General features: G+C 41.7%; 1 protein-coding gene across 5 annotated transcripts; it reads right to left on the bottom strand.

The window, feature by feature from the left end:
* Window positions 1-1,062: 1,062 nt before the first annotated feature.
* Window positions 1,063-8,844, bottom strand: PAQR3 (progestin and adipoQ receptor family member 3). 5 transcript variants are annotated; one of them, XR_014183908.1, is made up of 7 exons: window positions 8,278-8,844; window positions 6,913-7,068; window positions 5,986-6,183; window positions 4,499-4,589; window positions 4,017-4,165; window positions 2,016-3,558; window positions 1,063-1,733 (listed from the first exon to the last, which is right to left on the bottom strand). XR_014183908.1 is itself a non-coding variant. In XM_082051056.1 (7 exons), exons 1-6 carry the CDS (start codon window positions 8,712-8,714, stop codon window positions 4,023-4,025), a joined length of 936 nt encoding a protein of 311 aa, XP_081907182.1. In that variant the 5' UTR covers window positions 8,715-8,844; the 3' UTR covers window positions 1,063-3,558; window positions 4,017-4,022. The 5 variants fall into 5 exon arrangements, 3 of the variants coding, with proteins under 3 accessions (XP_081907182.1, XP_081907181.1, XP_081907183.1); XR_014183909.1 differs by having other exon boundaries at window positions 3,307-3,558; XM_082051056.1 differs by having other exon boundaries at window positions 1,063-3,558; window positions 8,278-8,440; window positions 8,530-8,844.
* Between the last annotated feature and the right edge of the window lie 15,115 nt (window positions 8,845-23,959).

The following is a 23,959-nucleotide window of genomic DNA, read 5'->3' as shown; positions in this document are numbered from 1 at the left end:
GAAAAGATTGAGCAGCAACAGAACTCAGTTACGACATAGTAATTGGTGTCCTGGCCATTCTGCCTTCTGATTATGTCCCAGTTCAGTCTTAATTTTGTTAAAAGCAAATTCACAAGGATACAATTTAATTGGAGGTTTCAGCTTAAACAAACATGAACAAGCATTGCCGTTAAACTCCTGCTTTAAATAGTTTTTCATGGATAATGTGGTCTTTCAATCTGCACCCTACCTGTGGTTTAAAGGTTTGGCAGAGTGCAGGAGGAAGGGGACTTGGGGCAGTCCCGAGGGTTACTGGTAACCAGCGTTCTGAGAACACCAGCCGTGTGCTGCAGGACAGAATGAGAATGGGTGCTTTGAACAGAGCTGAGTAGTTCCTGCTGCCTGAGCCGCTGCCTGCTTCAGGCTGTATGCACAGGCAAGGTCTGCATATGGTCAAAGGTTTTCTGCCCTTGCCATCTCTGGTCGAACATTTGTTTTCAGGCCTCAGCAGTGACAAAAGCAGTTAAAAAATCTTCTGGCAAAATTTTGTTTTGTTTTTCCGGTATAACTGCGGAATACTGCGGTATAAGTGATTTCTCATCACTGTGTTTTGCATGCAGTTGAACTACTTCTCTTAGGGTGAAAGCACGTTTACAAAGTTGAGGCTGGAAATAGTACTGTTGAGTCAGAATGAACTTTCCCTTTTTGCTTAGGATACAGCAACAGAAATGGCCAGAACTCTTTAGAACAAAGCGCTGCCTGGAAACTGTCTAGATCTGAAGGTGGAAGGTTGCAAAGCTGTGTTCATCAGCAGAATAAGCTAGAAATCCTCCTTCAGAAACACATACTGTACACTAGATTTCTTGAGAATATACTATATCGACTATTGGAATAGTGCAGTTTGAACTCCTGGCCTGCCCTTCCATGCTGTGTCTTGGTAATTCAAGAGCCAGTCTCCCTGTATATTTAAAACCCTGTGTATTTAAAACCCAGGGGTTTTTGACAGAAGTTGTGTGGTTGAGCAGTTCACATCTGTCATTTCACCTATGTGAGATGCAAGAATGATGTTACTCCAAGTAAACATCCAATGAACCAAAATTTATTTACAGGTTCAGTATGTACATAAAAGACCATCATGCAGCTTGATAAATTTTGTCAGGGTAATAAAAATGTACAACTTTGCCATCAGTTTCCTTATCCAGTGAAAACTGTTACAGTAGTTAACAGTTTACATTAAAAAATACATTAGCTAATTATCAAGTAAGTATGCTTTCAATACACAAACACACATTCTTCAAATATTGTTCACATAACACTGGAAACAGGCTTTTATACTTGCAGGTTCCTTGTCAGTCTTAAGTAGCAGTAATTAGTGCATTTGAAACTCGCTTAGCTGTTAAGTTTAAAAAAATTAAATAAAAATCAGTGTTTACACTGGAAGGCTCAAAGGTCTGGGAGTTGGCTTTTAAATGCAAAGTCAGTTCTTGCTACTATTTGTTTATGGGGTTAAAAAAAAAACAACAAAAAACCAAACAACAACCAGAAAAAACCTGACCAACCCACAAAACCAGAAACAAAAACCAAAACCAAGAAAACTGACAACCCCCCGAACTTAATCTGAATTTAATCATCAGTTAGCAGTACTGTCCAGCATACCCACAGACAGGTTAGTATCCCGTCTTCTCCATCCCTGATGAGTGTTCAGGTGCCCAACAGTAAATTTCTGTCGCTATTCCTCATCTCCTTGGCACATCCTGAAAAGAAAGGATGAAGGGGCTGGGCTTGTTTAGCCTAAGGAGTAGGCAGCATTGCAGGGACCTACCTGCAGCCTGCCCGCACTGCCAAAGCCAGCCTCACCCCTGCTCTGAGGGTGCGAAAACCCTCTCTGAGAGGAAAGAGGCAATAGCACAGCATTGATAAGGCCAACACTTCATTAAGGGCTTCTTGTGTGTTATGCAGCTTTAAGCATGTTTGCCTTGGGTTTTCCTAGCCCATTGCAGGCTCTTACAGCTCTTCCTGAGCTCTGTCAGACTTACTTGAAATCGTACAAGGCTTCCATCATCTGGCTGTTGTCAGCTGATCACAAAATAAGAGAGAGGATGCCAGAACACCCTCCAAGGCCACGCTGCAGATAACAGAGGGACTTGTAGTGAGGTCAGCTGTGACACTTTATAATCCTAGAACAGAATGCTTCTGCATGTAGTCAAAGCAGAAACAGTGATGGTATCTCCCACTTTGTAGGGCTAGCCACACTGTTGCAGTCATGCCCTTTAACAGCTCTAGTGCCAAACTTAAACTACTTGGGCTTAAGTCGCAACAGCATCTTGAGGCATGCAAAGGAACCTCCAAATGGCTAATGTTGACTAACACTTGGATTGTGGGCAGCAGCAGCATTTGCTACCATTGCTCAAACCAGCTGTAACGACAAGCACGGCTGCTATACAGAAGCCACTTAAAAATGGTGATTCTAACCTAAAAAGCCAAAGAATTCTGGTTGAAAAACTGGAACACACAGAGCTTAACACCAGCATATTTCACATCTCTTTACTGTTGAGTTTATAAAACATGGTTTCAAGACAAATTATAAAACACAAGGCAACCTTTTCACTGTGGAAAGTTTATGGGAAGAAGTCATTTTCAGTAACTAAGCCTGCAAGTACAGTACATGTCACATGGCAAAAGGCCAAAGTTCAGTGATTTGAATCCACAGCAGGTTCACTACTCAGGGCATATTATTTCATCCTGTTAAAAAAATTTAAATTAAAATTCTTACCAACTCTACTGACTGCAATATAGTAACAAACATGCCAGGTTAGTGCTGCTACTGAAATATTTTAGAATACTAATTCCAAATTACCAAAAGGAGCTAGCTAGAGAAATTTCTTGGAAGTAATGGCACTACCCATATTGGGAGAGGCAATTTTCAAGATTTGAAATGAAGATATAGCTATGGTGGATGAAATGTGATCTGATTTTCCAGAAAAAAAAAAAAAAAAAAGCAAAAACAGCTGTCCAGAAAAGTAGAAGAGTCCACTAAATTCAATTTTATATGTTACCAGAGCAATGCTGAAGCGTATACAAATCACTTAATGAGGCGGAAGAATGCAACACACCAAACTGCTGTGATTTGGAGCCAAGAGCATATCCCACAGTTATAACAGTTTTAAAAGCACACTGTCAGGAGCGGTTTCTTAATTATGCACTTGAACAAAACCTGAAAACCTGGCATATGAGCCTGTTAGCTCAGCAAAGGTACTTCTGTTGTTTGTGTTTAGCAAGCAAAAAAAAAATAATGCTTTGATCCAAATGCTTAGTTTTACTGCCCACCTTTTCACTGTCCTACTCCAGGAAGACCTGTTTTGTACTTGATTGCAGAACAGAAAAAGACTGAGAAGGAAATGCATCCTGGATCCTGTGCAATGCTGTTGTTTTTTTTCAAACCTCCTGGTAATATGCTGTCCCTGCAACCAGGGTAACAGTCCAGAAGTCAGAAAGGAACTGCCTCAGTGCTCAACTTCATAGCTCAGCATATTAGGCAAGGTCCACAGCCTCAAAGTCAGAAATCTCATCAGAGTGCCTCTGAAATACAGTGAGGAAACAACTTTAGTCACTGACTACACATATGAAATAATCAACTTTTACCTGATTTCCAAAAAAATCCATATCAATGCTGAGTAGTCTTGAAAACCTGACAAAAGCCCAGGGAAAAGGCTACTTAGGAACAAAGACTGATGATTGCTTGAGATTATTAGAATTGTGAAACAGGTGAAAGGTATATGGTATACCTCTGCCCAGCTGCTCTAAAACCACACAAGGGCATTGCAGCCTCAGGGAGCCTCAACGGTATACGTGACCAGAGTGCCTGCCATCAAGAGAACTACTTCTTGATTTACGAGCAAGTGTTACACCAGTATGCATTTTCTCTGGGGAGGCTAATTAGGGAGGTTGAGTGAAATTTGTGACAAGCTACAATCAGGATTATTTAACCCTACACTTGTTAAAATATCCTGTTCCCGTGAGTATGAAAACTGCTATACCTTCACTCACAAGTCTGCGCTGTACTCAGGACAGGGTTTGCTGTGCCTGTATTGCATGATGTACACTGTGGATTGATGCCACCAATACAGCATCACAACCGCAAGGATGTGCCATACTTGGTGACTAGAGCCGAGGTAGTTCAGCTGCCCTGTGGGGAAGAAAATGGGTTAAGAGAAGAAAAAGCGTTTACGTTGTTAAATTCAACAATAGCTCTTGCAACACAATTAGCAATCAGTCTCCTCCAAAGCTCAACTGTACACTCAGGTTACTGGGAGGCAGTGAAAGTTCTTTAACAAACTTGATTGGAAGTTGTCTGCCTTCTTTTGATGGAAGTACATGCAGTGTTTTACCCCATATAAGCACACTTCATGTAGAACATAGGCAACCTGTTCTCTCACAGGAAGTTCAGGACTCACAGAAAGGACTGTGGCAGTGCAGGAAGCTTAAGTGCAGAAAAAACACCCACAAGAGAATTTCCTACCTGGGAAGTATCTTTCTGGAACTTTGGAAATATAGAAGAGAAAAGCTACAGCAGCGATGAAGTACATGACAACTACACGCGGAGCAAACTCCTGCAAAAGAAAATGAAGCTCTCCTATTCTGCTGGAAGGTAAATGAAGTTTCTAAATATAAAAAAGGCACAACAAAACTGAATCTTACTTCACTGCTTATGTTATCTATGGACAAAATCCAAGGGGGAAGCAAATGCCAAAATTTGGGAAAATCTGAATGGATAGAAACTTGTTTTATCATGATCTCTCAGCTGCAACACACAAACTGCTTAGTGTTTATGTAAAATTTCTCAGTAAAAGGGCATCTCATACAGTGATCTTACACAAAGTGGCCAGGATAAGTGAGGAGTATGACTTCACTGCAAAATCTCATTTACTCATTGGGATTGCAGTTGCTAGAATCCAAGGCCAAGGTAAATAATCAAGCAACACATTCATGAGTTGCTTTTAGTCTTCCTTAACAGAAAGTTTTGTTACCAGAAGCAGAGCGTTTTTCTGAAGTCTGAATACAAAATGAGTACCATACCTACCATTCTGCCATACCAGGACAAACTGAATGGGGGGAGACACAGGGGGATGGCTACTGTTTATCTGATTCTTAGGAGGCCAGTGTTAAGTGCCTTGTTTAAAGGCTACCTATATTCATAAATGCTGCTCTTCCACATTCAACAGCAGCTTTGCACCGGGCTCAACCATCACCCCAGGTGACAGTCCTCCAGCAGGGCCAGTCTCAGAACTTGCACAGTTACTGCTTACTACAAAAAGGAAATGTTTTCTTCAACACAATTATGTCACTGGGTAATTGCAATGATTTCTGGGGTTTTCAGATTTGAGCATACTTTCTTTAGCTGTGCTTCTCGTTTTTCAGAGCACAAGCGGTAAAGCAAGAACAGGAAAATAGTTACTTCACAGTGATGTTAAATAAGGGTTGCATAAGAGACAGAGCACTGGGCAGGCAAATTTACTGCAAACCAGCAAACAGAAGAGGAAAGAAATAACCATCCCATCAGTATCTTCTGGTTCCCCTCTCTCCTTTCAAGCTGTGGAGGGGACAACTCAGAGCACTTCTGCAGCCTGACAGGTTACTTCCCATTCTGCAGGCAAGTCAGCTCTTCGCTCCTGTCCCTCACCCTGGGGTAACCAAGGGTGTGGGCCCCCTACACAGGCTGCTCTGTCCCTCAGGCAGGTGTGCACACTCACATTTGTATCCAGTTTTCCTTCTCACAGTGCAGGTTTAAATCAGTAAAACAGATTTAATCTACTCAACTTGTCTACTGGTTCTCAATTAACTTTTAAGTGTTAGCATTGGGATCCTATTGTCTGAAAGAATTCTCTGCTTTAAGAAATTCTAATTGCTGCTGCTTTCCCCTCATTCCCCAAAGTGTAATAGGACTGAAGGAAGATGCCAAGTGAAAAGCAAAAGGGAATCTTATTTCCTTCTTTTTTTTTCTTTTACCTGTACAATAGATGCACCCATGCCACCGTTGAGCCAAATCCAGTGGATAGTGGGAATAATTCCATATCCAGACACTGAGCAAAAGATGATGGAACGCAATCTTTGCCACTGCTGTGTGAGGTAACTGGGATGAATCTGAGCGAAAAATACTGCCAAGATCATTGCCAGCACAGTGATCAAATATACCTGACGCCAGTACTGAGAAAAAAAGAGAAATGAGTAAGTTTTTGGGTTTTCTCATCATGTGCAGAAGTAAACTCTGGGTAGAAAGTTACATTTAGTAAAGATATATCAATTCTCCTGTCACTTCTGCAAGCACAAATGATAGGGTCTGAATGAATAGACTTATACTTGAGGGGAAGTGACTCTATTGCTTGGGTACATCTGATCATTTCTTCCAAGCACTGCCTTTACTAAAACAATTTAAATATACCTCTGCCTAAGTGGACTTGTTAAACTACCTGACTGCTGCGTCTGCTGCAGACATGGATGTAATCTAGGCCTCTGAAGGGAACTAATTTACTCGTTCTCTGTTAGCTGAAGAGAAAATAAGCTTGTTCCTGCCTCATGTGAGCTACCTAGTAGAAAATGATGTGTAAATTACTTGTGATAGGGACACATCCCATCCTCAGCCTCATGCATTTCACAGAAGTAGGACCTGCAAAGTTTATCCTGCTTTCATATGAGTTCAGCTATTTTCTTGAGGCTTGTGTGATTGACAGCTTGAAAGGAAAATCTCAGTTTGCCTATCACTTCAGCAAGCAAAGTTCTGTTCCTGCCAGAAGGAATTTGTTTCAGTTTCCATCTTTGTCTCCTGACCAGCGTTCTGTTTGGACACTGCAATGAACCCCCCTTCCTAAGGCACGGGAACTACAACAATGAGACCACAGAAACTAAACATCACATCAACAAGTGCTTCAAACTTACGTTATTACAATAAAATGCATAAAACACGCCTGACACATAGCAGCCCAGGATACCAATGGAAATTCCTGCATAATCTAATGCCATCCATCGTCGACTGGTCTTCTCTGAGCGGTGACAACAGAAAAGATGATATCCCACTGAGCAAAGCATACAGACCTATATGAATATCCAAACAAGGCTGCATTAATTTCTTGAACACTGGATTAATGCAAGCTTGAACTCTGAGGCTGAGAGCATTAAATTAACCTGTTACATGTTTTACAGTGCAAGTGATTCCTGCCAGTTATCAAAAGAAACTAACATAAGCTTCCCTATCAGAATGGAGGAGGAAAATAAAACTTTCAAGACTTGATAACCCCAAGTTGCACAGCTAAGAAAATTAGGCTATGGAGGCTTAGATGATGAGGCCAGAGAGGAGCAAGTATGCAAGGGAACAGGGCCACATCTGCATGACTACAGTGGGATGATGAATTCTGCTTGGCCAAACTACCACAAGCAGAAACCAAAGTCCAAATCTGCTCCAGCTGCCCAGCACCCACATTACTTTACTGAGAGAACACATGAGAAATTAAACACAGACTACTTATTTGCTTCTAAGTTGGTATATTTTTTTTTTTTTCACTGAGAAATGTTTTTTCTGTTTCTCTACAACCCTCAACAGGAATAGAGAAGAGCACAACATCAGTGCTTTCCAAGCCAGCAAGGGAATGTTCCCCATTTCTAGCTATGCAAAGGTATTTAGTTCTATTCAGGGAATACAAACAGCCTTCTTCAGCTCTTCATGCTTTTTTAGGGATAACATACTTTACCAGAGCTTCAGCAGCCAAATGATGACACACTTGCAGTCTGCTGCTGAGAACAGATTTAATCTGACAGAGAAACTCTGGCGTATAGCAGGCAAAAAGAATACAAGCCCCAGTGCCAGTCCAGACCACCATCAGGCCATGGCTGATTTTCATGTTCTGGCTAGTAACCATTTCCAGCAATAATTGGTGCTGTCTGGGAGCCACATCAGACACCACAATACCCAGCTGAAGCTGTGAAATGTGGCCTTGCACAAGTGGTTTTCACTGACTCTATTCTAAGCCAGCTATGCTCAGTCCTCCCTGGTTTATTCCATATTTTAAGCAGATTAAAATCAAACGGTGAGCATGTCAGTTACCTTAACAACAGTGCAATTAAAACATGCTTTCCTAGCTCTGCCCCTGGTCCATCTTGCTCTGCCCAGCTATTGCCAAGGGCCATGCATGCAATCTTATTTACACAATGTACAGGGACGCACTGCCAGTGGGCTTTAAGAGTTTATTTCTGAAAGGCAGCGCTCCCCCGAGCACCCTCCCCAGCCCACACACATCCGGCCCGTACCTGGAAGCAGAAGAGGCACACAGAGCAGATTACAAAGTCCTCTCGGGAGGCGCCGGCGGCCGGCAGCACAGCCGTCAGGTCGTAGATGCCCAGCGTGAAGAAGAGGACGAAGCCCAGCAGGTGGCTCCAGATGTTGACGGTCTCGTTGGAGAGGATGAAGAGGCTGCGAGGAGACATAAGGCGCAGGGGTGGGGCGGTGAGCCGGGGCTCAGCCCGACGGGCCCGGGGCGGAGCAGCGGGTCCTGCCCTCACCTTTTGAGGCAGAGACGGGAGGGCAGGTAGGCCCGGTAGCCGTCGGTGATGTAGGGGTTGTCCTTCAGGAAGACGGGAATCTGCTCGTAGGTGTAGAGGCGGATGCCGCGGGGCACCAGCACGGGCCAGTAGTGGTAGCTCCCCAGCTCGATGTAGTGCGCGCTCCGCAGTAGCTTCTGGTGCATCCTGCCCGCTGCGCCGCATCGGACCGCGCGGGCGTCCCGTGCTCCGCGCCCCGGGGCGGCCACCGCCCCCCGCCCACGCTGCTTCCCCGGCACCGGCCGTCACGGCTGGCGGCGACCCTGCGCGCGTCGCGAGCTGATCGCGTCACAGCGCTGCGGCGCCTGCGCATAGCTCTGGCTGCTGGCGGGCGGCGGCGCTCTTTTCCGCCGCGCGCGGAGCCGTTGCGGGCGGAGCGAGGGGGCTCGCGGAGACCGGGTCCCGTCAGTTCTTGCCCTTGGGACCCGCGCAGGTTCTTCCGCCCTCAAAACCGTCCTGCCGCCCCCGGTAATTCCCGTCGAAGCGGTTGGGCGGCTGCGGACAGGCGGGGCTGTGCTGTCAGAGGTGGAGGAGGTGCTGGTGTTGTTTTTTTTTTTTTCCGAGAGTGCTTTGGAAGGAACCCGTTCTCCAAAACGGGTGCTTCGTGGCCTGCGTGTGACGTCCGTCAGTGGCCCAGGCTGGATGGAAGTGGTGCAGAATGCAGCGCTGCTTTGCATTTTTTTGTGGGGGTATAACTAATGCTCTGGTTGTAGTTCTTGTAGCATATGGCACACAGTAAAATGTTACATTCATGTCATGGCAGGTAATATAATGCAAAAAGAAAGAAATGTATCTCTGAGAAGCTATTGAAGAAAAATGTTTCTCTTTGAAAACCAGCTGTTTACTTCAGATACACCTCAGTGCTTCAAATCTTTCTTAAACAAGGGCCAGAAAAACTTCAAGTTAAAAAGTGTGTAATCTCATCAGTTGTGAGAATTGTACTTATACCTTGCAAGAGCGATTTCTGCTTAATTGACATAATAATGATTAGCATTTGGGGTTTTTTCTGAGTTGTCTATCAAGGACCCCAGCAAAAATATTATTAGTTAAGAAGACTCTTCTAAAGGATTTGTCTTGCCTAAATAATATTAAAAAACCCCAAACAAAAAACAACCCTGTGAGTTATTTGCTAGCTGCTTTATAATTATTTTCTTTTTAAAATAACAAGGGAGAAAGAAGTAATTTGCTGGGTATCAGTAGGATCCTTTTTGCTACATCTGGTTCTTGTTTTCAAAGTTGAAAACAAGTGTGCTGAATGGTAGTCTTCATTCACCTGCTCTTCCTCTCTAGTGATATGCCATGCAGAATTCTTCAAAGGTTTTCTGTTTCATTAAAGAAAATGTGAGAGCTTGTCTCCAACGTGGTATGACAAGTATGAAAGATTTTCCCATGGCAGAGAGATTTGTGTTGTGAAATAAAAGATACAGGATGATGGGCATTTGAAATCAAGAAAGACAGTAAAGACCAGGTGTTCAAATCCTAGGCGTTGCAATATAACCAGCTGTGCTACATCACCCCCAAATTTCCATGTTTACACCATTTAGTTACCCAAATTAAGTTCGTTCTGGTCAATAACAGCTCTTGAATATTTCTACTAATCAATCATTCACTGAAATTTCTTAATGTCAGTGCTCTGAAAATGGTATTTCTCCTAGCTCTGCAAACCTGCTGGCAATTCTTCATGCCTTCTAGTTCCTCTTCAGCTGCTCTGTGTTCTGGGTGCATTTTTCTCTTGCATGTACCTCAGAATTTTGGCGAGGTACCCAGAGGAATCATGTTCATAGTAATAATTCAGCAGTCTTAGCTTTAAGAAACTTCTTTGTATTCTCATCTTTCTGGGATGTCTCTGAATGGCTCATTCATATTTTAATTAGTTTCTGTCTTCCTTTCCATATGGCTTCTCTTTTTCTGTTTTGTTGTGGTGGTGGTGGTTTTTGTTGTGTTTTTTTGGTTTTGTTTATTTTTCCCTTCACCTTAGCTTGCTGTTAATGAAATTAATAAGAATACTTTAGGAGAGATATATAGAAATATGCATACTGAAAAAAAGATACTTAGACATGGCTTTCCTGACAGGAGGAGAGAGATCCAGATAGTACTGCTGGCTATGTTTAGGATGGAACACAGGATATCCTTTCTGTGGAGTCATATTGGGTACACAGGAAAGCACAGTGTAATAAAGCGCCTTGTGGGACAAAACAGTGTGGAGAAGAGCTAAGTTGGCTGAGATGGGAGATGGCTCAGTGGGTCTCGCCCATGACAGGGTCGCAAAAGTAATCAGAATTCAGATAGCCAGTTTACTCAGAAAAAAAGATCTTAAGAGGCCATGGAAGTGTTATTTGGTAGCTTACTCAAAAGGGAAATAATTCATATGCTGCTGATGTTTCTGTTCTGTGGTGGAAGAACAGTTCAATTTCCAGCTGACCTGTACCAGCTGTGCTAAAAATAGGAAAGTGTCCTGTTTTGTCTGTGTGTTGCACTGAAAAGCTATAATCTCTGAACCTGACTAGTGGGACCAAGCTAGCAATGATATCTGCACGATGGCAACCTTTTTTCCTATGGAGTGTTCCACTGGCTTTTCTTTTTTCAATGTTCATTTGGAGAATGAGGGAGATAATATGCATTTATGCACACACATGCATTTAATGGAATAAGCATATAGCTGCCATGTTAATTCAGGTGAGTGAACACCAACTGTCCCAAGGAGTCTCTCATTGCTGTGGCAAAACTGAGCTGGAGAAGTCGTGTTATTGCCAGCTCCTGCTGATAAATGAGGAGATTCATTGTTCACTCAAGTGGTGACTCACTTTTGTCAAGCCAAATGCTGCTTAGAAAGTTGCTACCAAGTTAAAAGCTTAATTAGTCTTAATTGTCCATTAAATCATTAGCTCACTGAGAACGTTATACCTGGAAAAAACACTTTGTTTCTAAGCCCCGTCCAATTTAAATGAAACCTCAAGTGCTTCAAACAACTCAGTTAGAAGGAATGAGAGCTGACAGCACTTTTTTTTGGAAGAGATTTAATTGGCTGTTACGTTAAAGCTTTGAAGCTTTGATAGCAGAAGTGTTACAGGTTAAATTAATAGGGAAAACTGAGAAACAATTAGGGTAGCTTTAAATTAATTACTTAAACTATTTATTTTTAGCTTATTGAACAATTGTGTTGTATGCATAAGTGATTGAAATTAGCCATTTGTGCAAGATAGCTTTGACCTAAATTGACCTACTTGACTAAGTAAGTAGCTTGCCCTAATTCCTGTACTGTATCCCTAATTTTATAGGCAGATAAGCTTAATTGGGAATAAAGATAATCGTGCCTGAGAGTTCCATACTTTTCTGTTGAAACTGGAACCACTTGTGAAGACAAAGGTAGGGGAGGCTTTCAAAGAGATAGCTGAAGAGATCACAAATGAGTCAAACTCTTGTTAATTGTAACTGCGCCTTGCTGAGTTGATTTCTGTTGTCATCAGTCTACTGGTATAATTTAGGCATGTGAAGTATAAGCTTGGAACCACTGTTTAGCCTGCAATTTGAGGAAAACCTAGGAAAGAACAAGTTTATTTGAACTAACTTGTATTGACTCTGTAATACTGATAGTATCTTTTTATGCCCTGCTCCCTTCTGGTTTGTTTGTCAAGAGGCAAATGACTTGGAAGAACAATTATTCAAACCAAGTATCTCAAATGGTCATATAAAATTGGAACAACAGAAAATCGCTATTCAGTTTTGAAACGGTAAGGATGAAAATGTCTAGAATATTCTTGGTGCTGATTTTTGAGACATTGAAATGTTTTCCCACCACCACTTTGTTTCTAGGAGACCCATCCCAGAGCTGCTCCAGCTGCAGGCTGGTTGCAGCTGTAAGCGCTAAGAGTATCCGAGGCAGCTTCTGTGTGTGTGTGGTTCTGCGAAAGGCGAGTCCCTCCCGCGGGCTTATTCTTGGCTCTGCCCGCAGGTGTCAGCCTGGCACCGCGCTACCCGCGCGGGCGGCCGCCTGCCTGCCGTCCTGCAGCCGGAACTCCTCAGCCTCCCCGGCTCCAGGAGGTGCCTCTTCTCTTTCAAATTGACAAAGACCTGAGACCGTCACTTGGGTTCTCATCTTGGCACTGCCGTTTCTTGCAGACCTGTAGCAGTATCCATCAGGTCAGTGCTGGTGTTCCCAAAGCAGCTGTGGCTCAGTGTCTGATTCTATTCTATTGAAGTGCTCGCAGAACATCTCCTGATTTTTGTTCATGCCGATCTGTTTTTTCACATGTTCATTGCAAGCAAAGAAATGGGAGGTGCTCTGAAAGTCCTATTGGAATCTGCTGCTGTGGGAGTATTCAGCTTGCTCTGAGTTGTCCTGAAATGACAGTTTACTGCCCAGGAATAAAACCTGTCATCTGTCTGACCTTAGTTGAGAAAATGTATTTGGGAATGCTGGTCAAAGGGATCGTATGTCTTCCATGCATAAAGCACTTATGGTTCTGTATCAGTGTGCAAAGAAAACTTGCAAATGGCTGTGTATAGAATACACGTTTACTGACAGTTACGTCAGGAGAGGAAGACATTTAAAGCCCCTTGTTATGTAAAACAGATGTATCCTGTCTCATCCTTTCTTGGAAGTAGCCAAAGCATCTGTGAAACTGCCTACTGGATGTTGATATGTGGTGGAGTTGCGTATAAGAAAATAAAGTTCATAGCTTTGTGGAAGTCAAAGAGTCTTTGAAAGAATGCGTATGTGGGAAGAATAGAAATCCTGGGATACCCCCAATCCACAGACTTCCTTCATGAGAGAGCATTAGGAATGCAAGTACCTTGTGTTTGATAATTAGAGTGACCTTAACACTAAGAAAACTTGATTTCAAGTCCGTCTTCTCTGAAGATACATCCTTCTTCCTTGCACTGTCCCCATTCAGATTTTTGTGAAGTTCTCTGTGGCTTCCTGTAGTGCAGTCCTTGGTATGGAACTTGAGCAACTTCCAAGAGTGCCCGAAACAGAATGCCTGACATCTGTCTCTTTCATCTCCCCACGGAGAGATGTGTGTCCAATGAAGTGACTTGTTTTGGTGGGGTCTTTTTATTTTTTTTTTTTAATTGTTGTTGTTGTTGTTTTTTGTTTTCTGATTCAATCCCTTTGGCTTTCAGCTCCATCTTCCGAATCTCAGCATCTGTCGGTGGTGCAATAAATTCTCTTTGGTGATAAGAGAACAGCTGCCAATAGCAAGAGAAAGGATGAGATTTGGGCTTCTTCCTGCTGTGTGAGAGCTTACAGTCAGCAAAAATGCACTGTGCACACAATGGAAGAAGGCACCTTTTCTGCCCAGCCTACTTTTATTTATTTATTTATTTATTTATTTAGCAGCATATTTTCCCTCCATATTAAGTAGACACATGTGAATGTGCAGTGTAATAGAGTAATGAATGTGAAGGACTGGAATTAATTGACAAATGGCTTTTCTTCTGGGTAGGTTACAAAGGTGCAAGTGGTGAGGGGGCAATAAAGGATTTTTTTGAGAAATTTGAGTATATTTAGGGAAAGAAAGAAACTGTTTGGAAAGCTGCTCAATCATGTGGGATGGTGTTTCCTAGCACAACAACAACCTGCTCCCAGTGAAACTGATGGGGAGAAAAATAATGAACTCCTTTCTTTGGAGTCCTGAATTTTAGGAGCTTGGGGTTTTGTTTGGTGTTCTGTTACCACATCCCCCCCCCCGCCCTCAACCCCTCCCATATTTAAAGGTCTCTCTAACTCTGGCTTGCCTATAAAATTTTATCACAGCTAGAAATTGTGCCATGACAGAAGGCATTTCCAGACAAACTATTTTGACCACAGAGGTTTTATTTCTCTAGCTGTGGTGAATTTAGTTGATTTATTTATAACAAAGGCGACACTCCAGGATTTGTAGACAGCTTTGGTCAATACAGTATTTTCACTCTTGGACAACCGTGTGGGTTTCTGACTTTGCTGAAGTAAGAACCAGACCATTCCTGTGAAAGTCTGAGTCATTTCCAAGACACTGTTGAAAGTCAAAATAGCCTTTCTGTAAAGTAGTCCTACAGTTGTGGCTTACATTATTTTAATTTCTATAGTGGCTTCTCAATAGAGCATGAGAGAAGAAAGGCTGGATTTTCAGTGACGTTTAAGCATGTTATGAGCTGTGTGGGTACTCAGAATGATTTCTTGGTGTCACGGGATGAGGTGCCTGTTGCAACACTTCAGTTGTAAATCCATAGTGTTGCTGACTGACCTCTGTAGGTATTTGAATGTAGTTATAAATGTGACAGGAGACACATATTCTCATTTGGTTCTAATGAGGACTTGTATGCCTAAATCCATTTGACCTTTTTCAAAATCCCTTCCAAACTTTTAATGTGCTCTTAAATTTGACCCGTGAAGTGCCACTTGAATCCTAAACAAAACTTGGGCACTTGGCATTTGGGATCATCTCACTCCACTTTTGTATTGTTTTTTCTTCACCAGCCAAGATAAGTGCATGCATTTTTCTTTTCCTGTGCTGCTGAATGCCTAAGTAGCAGTGGTATAGTTTGAGAATTGAAGTTGTCAAAAATAAATGTTTGCCTTGCCTCCAAAAGCATCCTGAGGTGGAGTGATCTGGGAAACAGGGAGGAAACAGCTGCCTTGTTTTGCTGACTGCACTGCGTGTACTGTTGCTCATCTGCCACGACTGGGATTCTCCCCTTGCTAGTTAGTTAGTCTTACAAGATTTTAGGTTTTCTGTGCTTCTCTTGATTACTATATTTGCAATCCCGTAATTGTGTTCTTCCGAAGATATGCAGTTCGTCTTCCCTCTCTCATCCTCATTGTCTGTCTGGCTCCTTTAAGTCACTCAGACCTTTAAGTGTGAAGATGTATGGAAGAGACAATGAGTTGGGAAGTGCTGGGAAGTCAGTGAAGAATGAAGTACAGTGTAAGCAGCAAAATCCTGCAGTTGTTTTTAATATATTTTTTGTAATGTCTTTTGGTTGTCTACTGTTTATGTTAGTAGATGCTCTGGTCCTTTCTTGATGTGAGACTGGGAGCCCTAGAATGCTTCTTTTCAGCAATTACTTAAACTGAAGATTATCTGCAGCAGAGAGGGGAAGGGGGGTCAGTAGCCTGCTTTCCTGCCTAATTTTCCCCTTTTTCATCACATTACTTTGGTGTTTCATCAGTTAATTCCACATATTTAAGCTAATATGTTGATTTTTTTTGTTGTCACCAATCATTAGGTAAAATCCATACAAGATTGTCTCACAATCTTAGAAGCATTTGTTAGAATTTTTCTCTATTGTTCTCCAGTTGCATCTTCCTTGCTGTTTCCTTTGGTTCACAAACTATGCTTTGTACCGTATCTTGTTGGTCACACAAGAATCATTAGTATGTCCCAAAAGTGCCTGCAGAGCACTTGAATTTGACCCACCTTGAGAATTCTGTTATGCTTCTGTTCCTTTTTCTGTAACCTTGGAATAAAGGTAATATAGTCTCTTCTTGTGATGCTGTACTTCAGTAAAATGAGGTAGAGAAGTAACTCCCTGTTTGTGCTGTACACATTAAGCCATAAGGAGTTAAAGTTCTGTTACTTTTCCCCAAAGCCCGTCTTTATTCTGTTTAATGTTTTCCTACTGTCTGAAAAAGTGATGGATGTCTTCTGACAGTGTTCTTGCCTTCTGAACTACTGGTAGATTTAAAGCTTTTTACTCCACAACGGACATATTGCTACAGCTACTATTTCATTAGCTTCTGGTATGTCACTTGGAAGTGCTCTTACAAACATTTGCAGTAGGCCTCTTCCCTTTCTAACATCTTTTGATTCTCGTAGACATGCTAAATGGTATGAGTGACTTATGAAAGTTTACAGCTAACCCACTGATCTGTGCTGCAATTTTGAGTGGTAATTGGAATGCAGTGTGGATATTACGGAGCGACCAAGTGAGCTGAACTCAACAGCTCTCTCACTTGTCCTATGGCCATTTGTCATGGAGAACAACTGGGCTTGCCTATTATGGATTTTTCTGGCAAGTTTTAGTTTTTTTTTTTTCAGCAGGCTTGCAAGGAGATGAACAGCCACAGATGCTTTCTCCTGACTGGAGCTGAAAGTTTGAAGGGCAGCTGAATTTGCTTATGTTCATGCTTTGATACAGAGTGTGAGAAATGTTGATGAGGCATGAGGCAGAACAGCTTGCTCTATTGCTGCTGTATTGACTCTGCAGTGCTGACAGTAGTTAAAAAAATGGCTTTTGTACATAAGCTTAGTTAATATATACAACTTGGAAGACAGCTAGGAACAGTTATGGGCAATGGCCATGGTCACCCTCTGTCTCTATTTTTAATAGAGTCACTTCCCTGCCCAGAACAGCACTTTAATTTTCAATCACTTTAGTATCATTAGGAGAGGTTGACTTTTTGGGGACATCTGTACGGTCTGAATATGAATAACAGTATCCATGCTTTGTCATACAAGAGGATGTTCAATGCGGTCAGGGTTATTTTCCTGGTTGTTAGCAACGGTGATATTTTTGTTTGAAGTACAAAACATTGTGCTCTTTTTGCTGAAGAGGTAATCCAGAGCCAAGGCTCAGCTGGGATCTTTTAAAACCAAAGACTTACTACTGCATGGGCTGTGCTTTTGGGTCCTCAGGACATATTTGTGTGTGTCCCTTTGAACTTCCCTGAGGAAACCTGTGCTTCAGCAAGAAAACCATTTTAACAGCTGTTAAGTTCCATCTATTCTGCTCTTGGACCTCTTTTCTGTGAAGTGAGTAAAAAGAGCAGGTAACTTTGCTGTCTGGCTGTCCTTGACAGGGCTAACACCAAACAGAATACAGTTGCTGCCTCTGATCTGGGGACCTACCATCCTCCTTGTGTAGTCTAGTCTACACTTATTCTCACACTCCTGAGCTGCCCTTTGGCAGAGAGTTGCAGGATGACCAGCAAATAACCTGGGAGAATAGATGACTTTGACTGCACATCCATCTCTCTGTATCCAAGTCATCTTGACTTTATGTCAGAGCTTTTCAGATCATTTTCTCAAACAGTGATTGCAGACATACTAGCTGTGTCTAAGGTGGGATCAGATGGTCAACTCTGTCACTTGCTTTAGTGATCACTCATTCCCTTGGTAGTCTCGCTGGCTTCAGTGGGAGTACTTGTTTGAGGGACAGAGTTTCACCCATGAAAACTGAGATCCTTCCTGTGGAGTACCAAGCACTGTCTTTATGCAATGCACATGGGTGAATGGTAGAAGATACAGCAATTTCGATATAATTTAGCCTCGTAGTATTCATCCTTGTGTTTTGCATGTTAAGATGTGCATCAATTCATGGAAATGCTGACAGAATATTTACTAGCATTCCTCTCTTAAAAAAAAAATGAAGACCAAAATAAAGGCAAAGACAGACCTACAGCCTCATTATTATTTCAATGTAACTTCTGACATGAGGAGATCAAGCAATTTTTTCCTTTTTGAATGTCAATATCTGACTGTCAGCATGAAGAGACCAACTGTGGCTGTATGTGAGAGCAAGTTCCTGGGCATGCTACGTGAGGGGCACTGGTGTGTTTCTTTCAGGCTGCTGGAATGCTTCTTTTTGTTTGTTGTGGGTTTTTTGTTTGTTTTAATATTTGATAGAATAGTAAATTACTAGGATGTGGACTTGTCAAACAGGCTTGCCAGGTTTTCAGCAGTCATCTTGAATGGAATGCCTAAAAAAGGCTGGCACTGCATCACATGGAATGACCAATGATATGTCATATATTTTTAATGGGCAAAACACTTTAATAAACATTCTCCCTCTTAAAACATTGGATTTTAAAATGGGTTTTAGCCTTGAGCCATGTAGCTACCCAGCTGTGAATTTTATAAGGCAACAATCTCCACATCATTAATGTTGTGACTGATACTCCAGTGATTGCAGTAGTAAGTATTTCCAGACATTAAAAAAGTTTCAGATAACAGATGAAGAAAGTATGGCTCTACTTGGAAGATTTTCTCAGCTCAAAATTAAAGCAATTTTCTAAAATGATCAAGACAGGCATGCACTTCTCTTCTAGTGAACCACAAGTATCTGTTTATTCAAGCCATGCTGTTTTTTGCACCTGACAGCTTTAATCACATTGCCTGACACTTTTGAAAATCAAAATTATTTTTCTTTTCCCATGGTTTCTGCATCTTGAGCCAATCAAATTCAGCTGAAATGCTGCATGATGAGGCAGATTAGACCCCATCTTGATTTACCATAGTTACATTGGTTCATAAGAAAAGCCTGCTTTTTGTTTTGTGTTCTCTTGGTGTACAAGGGTTACCTTGTTTTATTCAGAAGCATGTGGGACCCAATCTAGAGTTGCAAGATGATCCAGTGAGCCCTCTCTGGGCAAGCAAGTCCCTCCTCTACAATGACTTCTGTGCAATGGTCACTAAATCACATGGCCTTTTTGAGATCTCTTCTAGTCAGCCTAAACCTACTACCAAATTAAACACTTTGTCTCTCTCAAAAATGGCGTATCTCTTATCATGTCTTACATGTCACTAGACTGCAGAGAATTAAATCACAATGTCTTTATGTCTGAAGTATAAGATTTGGCAGAGGTGAGGTTCTGCTTTATATTTTACTTTCTTCCATCCTTTTTGAACTGTAATGATTTTTTTTATATGTAGGCTAAGAGTTTAGAAAGTTGAAGTGTTGTTTTTTCTGAGTTTTTTGCTGTTTGTGATGGGATACAACAGGTGTATTTTCTGTGATTATTTTCAAGTAATTATTTAAGTTCATCACTGGGCTATTTATTTACTTGATGGAAAATCAGGTCCTTGCTCAGGAGAAGACTGGTTTGCCCAATAGTCTTGTGCTGCTCTTAATGAAGGAGCGAAAATAACTTGGCCTTACACTGTGGTACATGGGCAAACTTTGGAAAAGCATGTCCAGATGTGCCTGTTGGTCTCTGTTTCTTTTTCAGGTAATTCCTGTTTCTTGTGTTTCACATCTAGTGACAGCACTGTGGTCTTTCAAACTCTCGAAGGGATTTGTGCAGCCTTATCACCTTAGCTCATAAGAAGGCTTAGCACTCTATAGGACTGCATTTGGTACTGACCAGTATAAAGTCTTTCTGCAGGTTATGTCTTATGGTGGGATCTCATTTCTTGCCACTAGGCAGGTTTCACTCAGTCCCATGTCATTGCTCTCCTTGTTCGTCACATGATGTCTGTAAGGAGCAGTTAGTTAGTTAAATGGCAAATTAATCTGATTCCTTTTAGAGGAAAAAACAAGTCAGGTATTTTGCTGCTTGGTTTTGCTGTGATGGCTGTGCCTATTAGGCAGTGATTTCTAGCACTTTCTTCTTGCTGCTGTCACCCCTCATAAATTCCATTCCCAGGGGCTTGACAAACTTTTGTGGTACTCAAGAGCAGCATGGCGTCTCTGTGGCAGCAGGGCATTCCTGCCCCAGCTGCCTTGCCTTGCTCTGTGCCCCCTGGAGCTTTGGGCCAGGGGAAGAGCTGGTTGCTCTTCACTGGTATCGCATTAAGGGCTACAGCAGCCAGTGTGAGAGGAAGGGATCCAAGAGGTGTGGAGCAAGTGGGCAGTGATGGGGAGGAGAGGCTGTGCTTTTGCTTCTGCTATGTTAATGCTGAAACCAGTCGAGATGGAGAAGGAAGGGGCAACATGCTGGGTGAGATGGACAGTGACCTCCCCCCCATGTTTCTTTGAGTGGGCCAACATCTGTGTGGGTTGAAGAGAGCCATTTGATCTTGAAGACAAGGTCCCCATGTTTTGGTAAGTATTCACAAGCAACCGTCTCTCCCTTCTTAGCACATAACATCGAGAGGGGTAAATTAACTTCCTCCTTGAAGGAAGAAGAGCTGTGCAAGTGCCTCCTTCACCTTCCATTTTATGGCACACAAATACCCGATTTCCAGGGTGGAACCAGGATGGCATATGCTTCCTAGTGCATTGGTTTTGCTACCAAGAGGGGACCACTGCAAACCGTAGCACAATATTTGCACAGCCTGCGTTTGGATTCAGTTAAGTCTTGAAAGACTTTGTGGGTTATGACATTCCCCTAAATGTGCTGAGCTTTCTTTAACCTTTCATAAAACATTGTGATCTTTATGGACTGTATCATATTGTGCAGTAATGTGCTTTATTGTCCACAGAATAAGCTTTTCTTAAAGATAATTGGAAAGCTGGAAATGGCTGCTATCGGCTGATTTTTTTTTTTAATACATTATTTCTGAAATAGGCCTGGTGTAATAATGACCCTATCTGTTCAAGATTTAAGATTTGTCTTGGCAGAGAAAATTGATCCATTTCACCTTTGTCTAATGGAAATTTTTATCTGGGATTATCTGTTTATGTAAATGAATGTTCCTCTGAAAAGAGAACTTGAGGGGGCTGTAAATCTCAGTGACACTTTAGTTTCATGGGGGGAAAATTGGAAAGGATTCTAGTATTTATCTGACTGAAATTGGTTATAAAAACAAAATTATCTTCATGTACCTGCTGCATCTGATGTTTCCTGGAATTTCATTACCTTTTTGAATAATGTAACGTTACACTATATACAGGATTCTCTGTGATTAGCCCTGAAATTGTTGAGGGATTGCTTCCTAGCATTACAATTATTAGGAAAAGGCAGCCTGTTTGGGGTAGTGGGATTCTGATTCAGTGCCCTAATGGGTACCAATTAGCACAGCCACATTATTCATAGTGCTCTGTGTAAAGCACTGAAAATATACCACATGGCTTTTTTTTTTCTTAAGAGTTTGGTGGTTTTTTGTTTTTTGTTTGGTTAGTTGGTTGGTTGGTTGTTTTTTTTTTCAAACCGAGGAGTGAATTTAATTATGGGGAAAATGTCTTTGGCTAATCAGCTTTTGTTTACAGTTTGCAGATCAGGACTGTGAATGTAGCATTTAAACTAATATTTTAAATATAATCTTTAAAAGCAGTTTCACTGTTAAAGAGAGAGACTATTTTTTTTGCCAAGTTTCTTCTTGAGGTCTAGATCTGACAGAACCAATCAGGCCAGATCCTTGCTGGAGTAGCCATGCTGAAACACAGAATTTGGCTTGCGCGTGCTAGCAGTGAACGTGGTTGTCTAACAGTTGCTGGAAGTACTCCCTCTTTCCTGGCGCTTGGTCAGACTGACAAAGAGTAGATAACTAGGCTGATTTTGCACCTATTATTGTATTTAAAAGTTGCTGTACAAGAACATGCAACATTTTTATTGAATTATTTTAAATTAGATGAAACCCCCATGTATTTTCACATGCAGCAAAGCTACTTTGTAGATATCTGATCCTTGCCATCTTTGGCTAACCAAACCACATTTCAATGGTATAATGATGTGATGGTGTCAAATGCCCAGAGGGAGCAAAAGAACACACACTAGACATAAACATGCATTTAACACGTGAAACTTCTCGTTGCTTTGGCTTGTGATCAAACTGCTGCTTTTCTGGAGCAGAGGAAAAGCAGTTTGTGTCTTCGAGCCATGAAAGGAATGACATGTGCTTGAGAGTACACTTGAAGGTATAAAATAGTGCCCCATGTTTTTACATCTAATTAAGTGCCCTAATTTTCAAGCGTCTTTCAGAGTTGCTTGTTGCTCAGAACCTTCAAAAATCACCCCCCTCGCCTAGCTGCCTAAGTAAAAGGTAGGAGCCTAACTTTGGAGGCTCATGATCTGAGGCTTCCCAGCTTGATTTCAATGGGATTTGGGTCAAAGGCTTTAATGAAGAGTGGATTTCCCCTCTGCTATTCAAAATTGTAGTTGTATTTGATGCAGTGTTGAGGTGTGCCATGACTTCTTCAGTGGTCCAGCCTAGCGTATTAATTAGTACTAAATCCAAAAAAAAAAAAAAAAGGTACTAAAAAAAAGGAATATGTGCACTTAACTGTGGTTTTTATTCTGTGATATCTAGCAGACCCTGCTTGAATATTCCATGTTCTAATGTTGCTTAATTTTATTTCCATAAAGCTTCAGGCAGCGATGTTCCCTCCCCAAGTTCTTTACTTTTGTGACTTTCCACTCCACATTTCAGGCAGTCATTTCAGCTGGAAATATACATTATTGCCAGCTCATTAAATCCAAAATAAATGAAGCAGAAAATTACAGAACTCTGTGGATTACAGTGCACCCAACTCAAAATAGAAGTGTGTGATTAAAAACAAAATGGTCTGTGTTTTAAAAATGGATTAATAGTTTTGGGCCCAGCTGGCAAAATATCATATGCAATGTGTTTTCAGAGTTGGACTAGTATTCAAGGTGAGCTTCTACAAGTGCAGGACTCTTCCCAGTACACATACTGGAAAAATAAATAAATATATAAATTCTGAGGCAAAAGCCCTGGGTCTTGGGAATAGTTTGGTTGACAGCAGTAACAGCCCCGCATAAAATACTGACATACAGGTAAATTAACTCCTCCTTTCAGAAGAAGCAGTTTGAAAGAAGCAGTGTGTGTGTGTGAGTATATGTGTATGCAGAAAATGTTTCTTTCATCTTCCCTATTTAACTTGTTTACTCTGATTTTGGTCCAATTTCGCTAGAGCGGACTGAAACTTGATGAGTGGTGAAGCAGGTATTTTCTGTCTTCTGTGTGTCTACTCTAATAGTGAAGAAGAAAAAATATAAGAACAAGGAAATGTGAAAAGACAGGTAGGTATTTTGCAGCACGAATAAAACTGGAGCTTGATTTCCCTGTGGTGTTTCATCAGATCTTCCAGGTTTTGTGAAGTATTCATTCCCAGGTTTGGGTAAATCTTGTAATTCCTCATAAGGTGCAGAAAAAGAGAATGTTTCACAAAGTGTAGAAAAAAGTATATTAAACACTAAATGAAGACCATAAAGTTAAAAGCTCTACAGGATCTTTTTCTGGTTTGTTCCAACATCAGTGTTTAAAGGCTGCTTTTAGGTTGTGCTTTGTGTGTGAGCTTGAACCAGAAAAACAGGCTTTTGACAGTGCAGAGGGGACAGTTTTGCAGAAACCAAATTTGGCTTTGCCTTATTTCTGTTGAATTTAATGGCTACCTGCCTTCTGGAGCAGGATACAGTAAAACTGCATCTCTCTGTTTCTTTTCTGCAACCTCGAAGAGCTGTTACACACAATGAAGAAAGGGGAAAAAAAAGTGGACCATCTGTAGATGCAGATGGAGATTTGTGGATGGTGTACAAGTCGCAGTCACTGAGTAAGCAGAGATGCCCAAAATATGTCGTCCAAATTGACCAATCAGGCTGCTAAGGGGAACATTAGCCTGTTTGGATGTGTAGTCTTACAGGCCCACCCCAGCAACTGTGCAGCTTGTGCAGGCAGTCAGGCACTCCATCAGCTTTTCTTTCCTGCTGCTGCTCAGCAGACTGAAATCACAGCTGTTTTTACCTGTCAGCTTAGCTCAAACGTCCTATGACTAGCAAGCTTAATCT

The sequence above is a fragment of the Streptopelia decaocto genome (assembly GCF_964273445.1).
Source record: "Streptopelia decaocto genome assembly, chromosome: 4".
NCBI lineage: Eukaryota > Metazoa > Chordata > Aves > Columbiformes > Columbidae > Streptopelia > Streptopelia decaocto.
The sequence above is the reverse complement of the archived record's forward strand: the minus strand, read 5'-3'. Positions and strand labels throughout refer to the sequence as shown.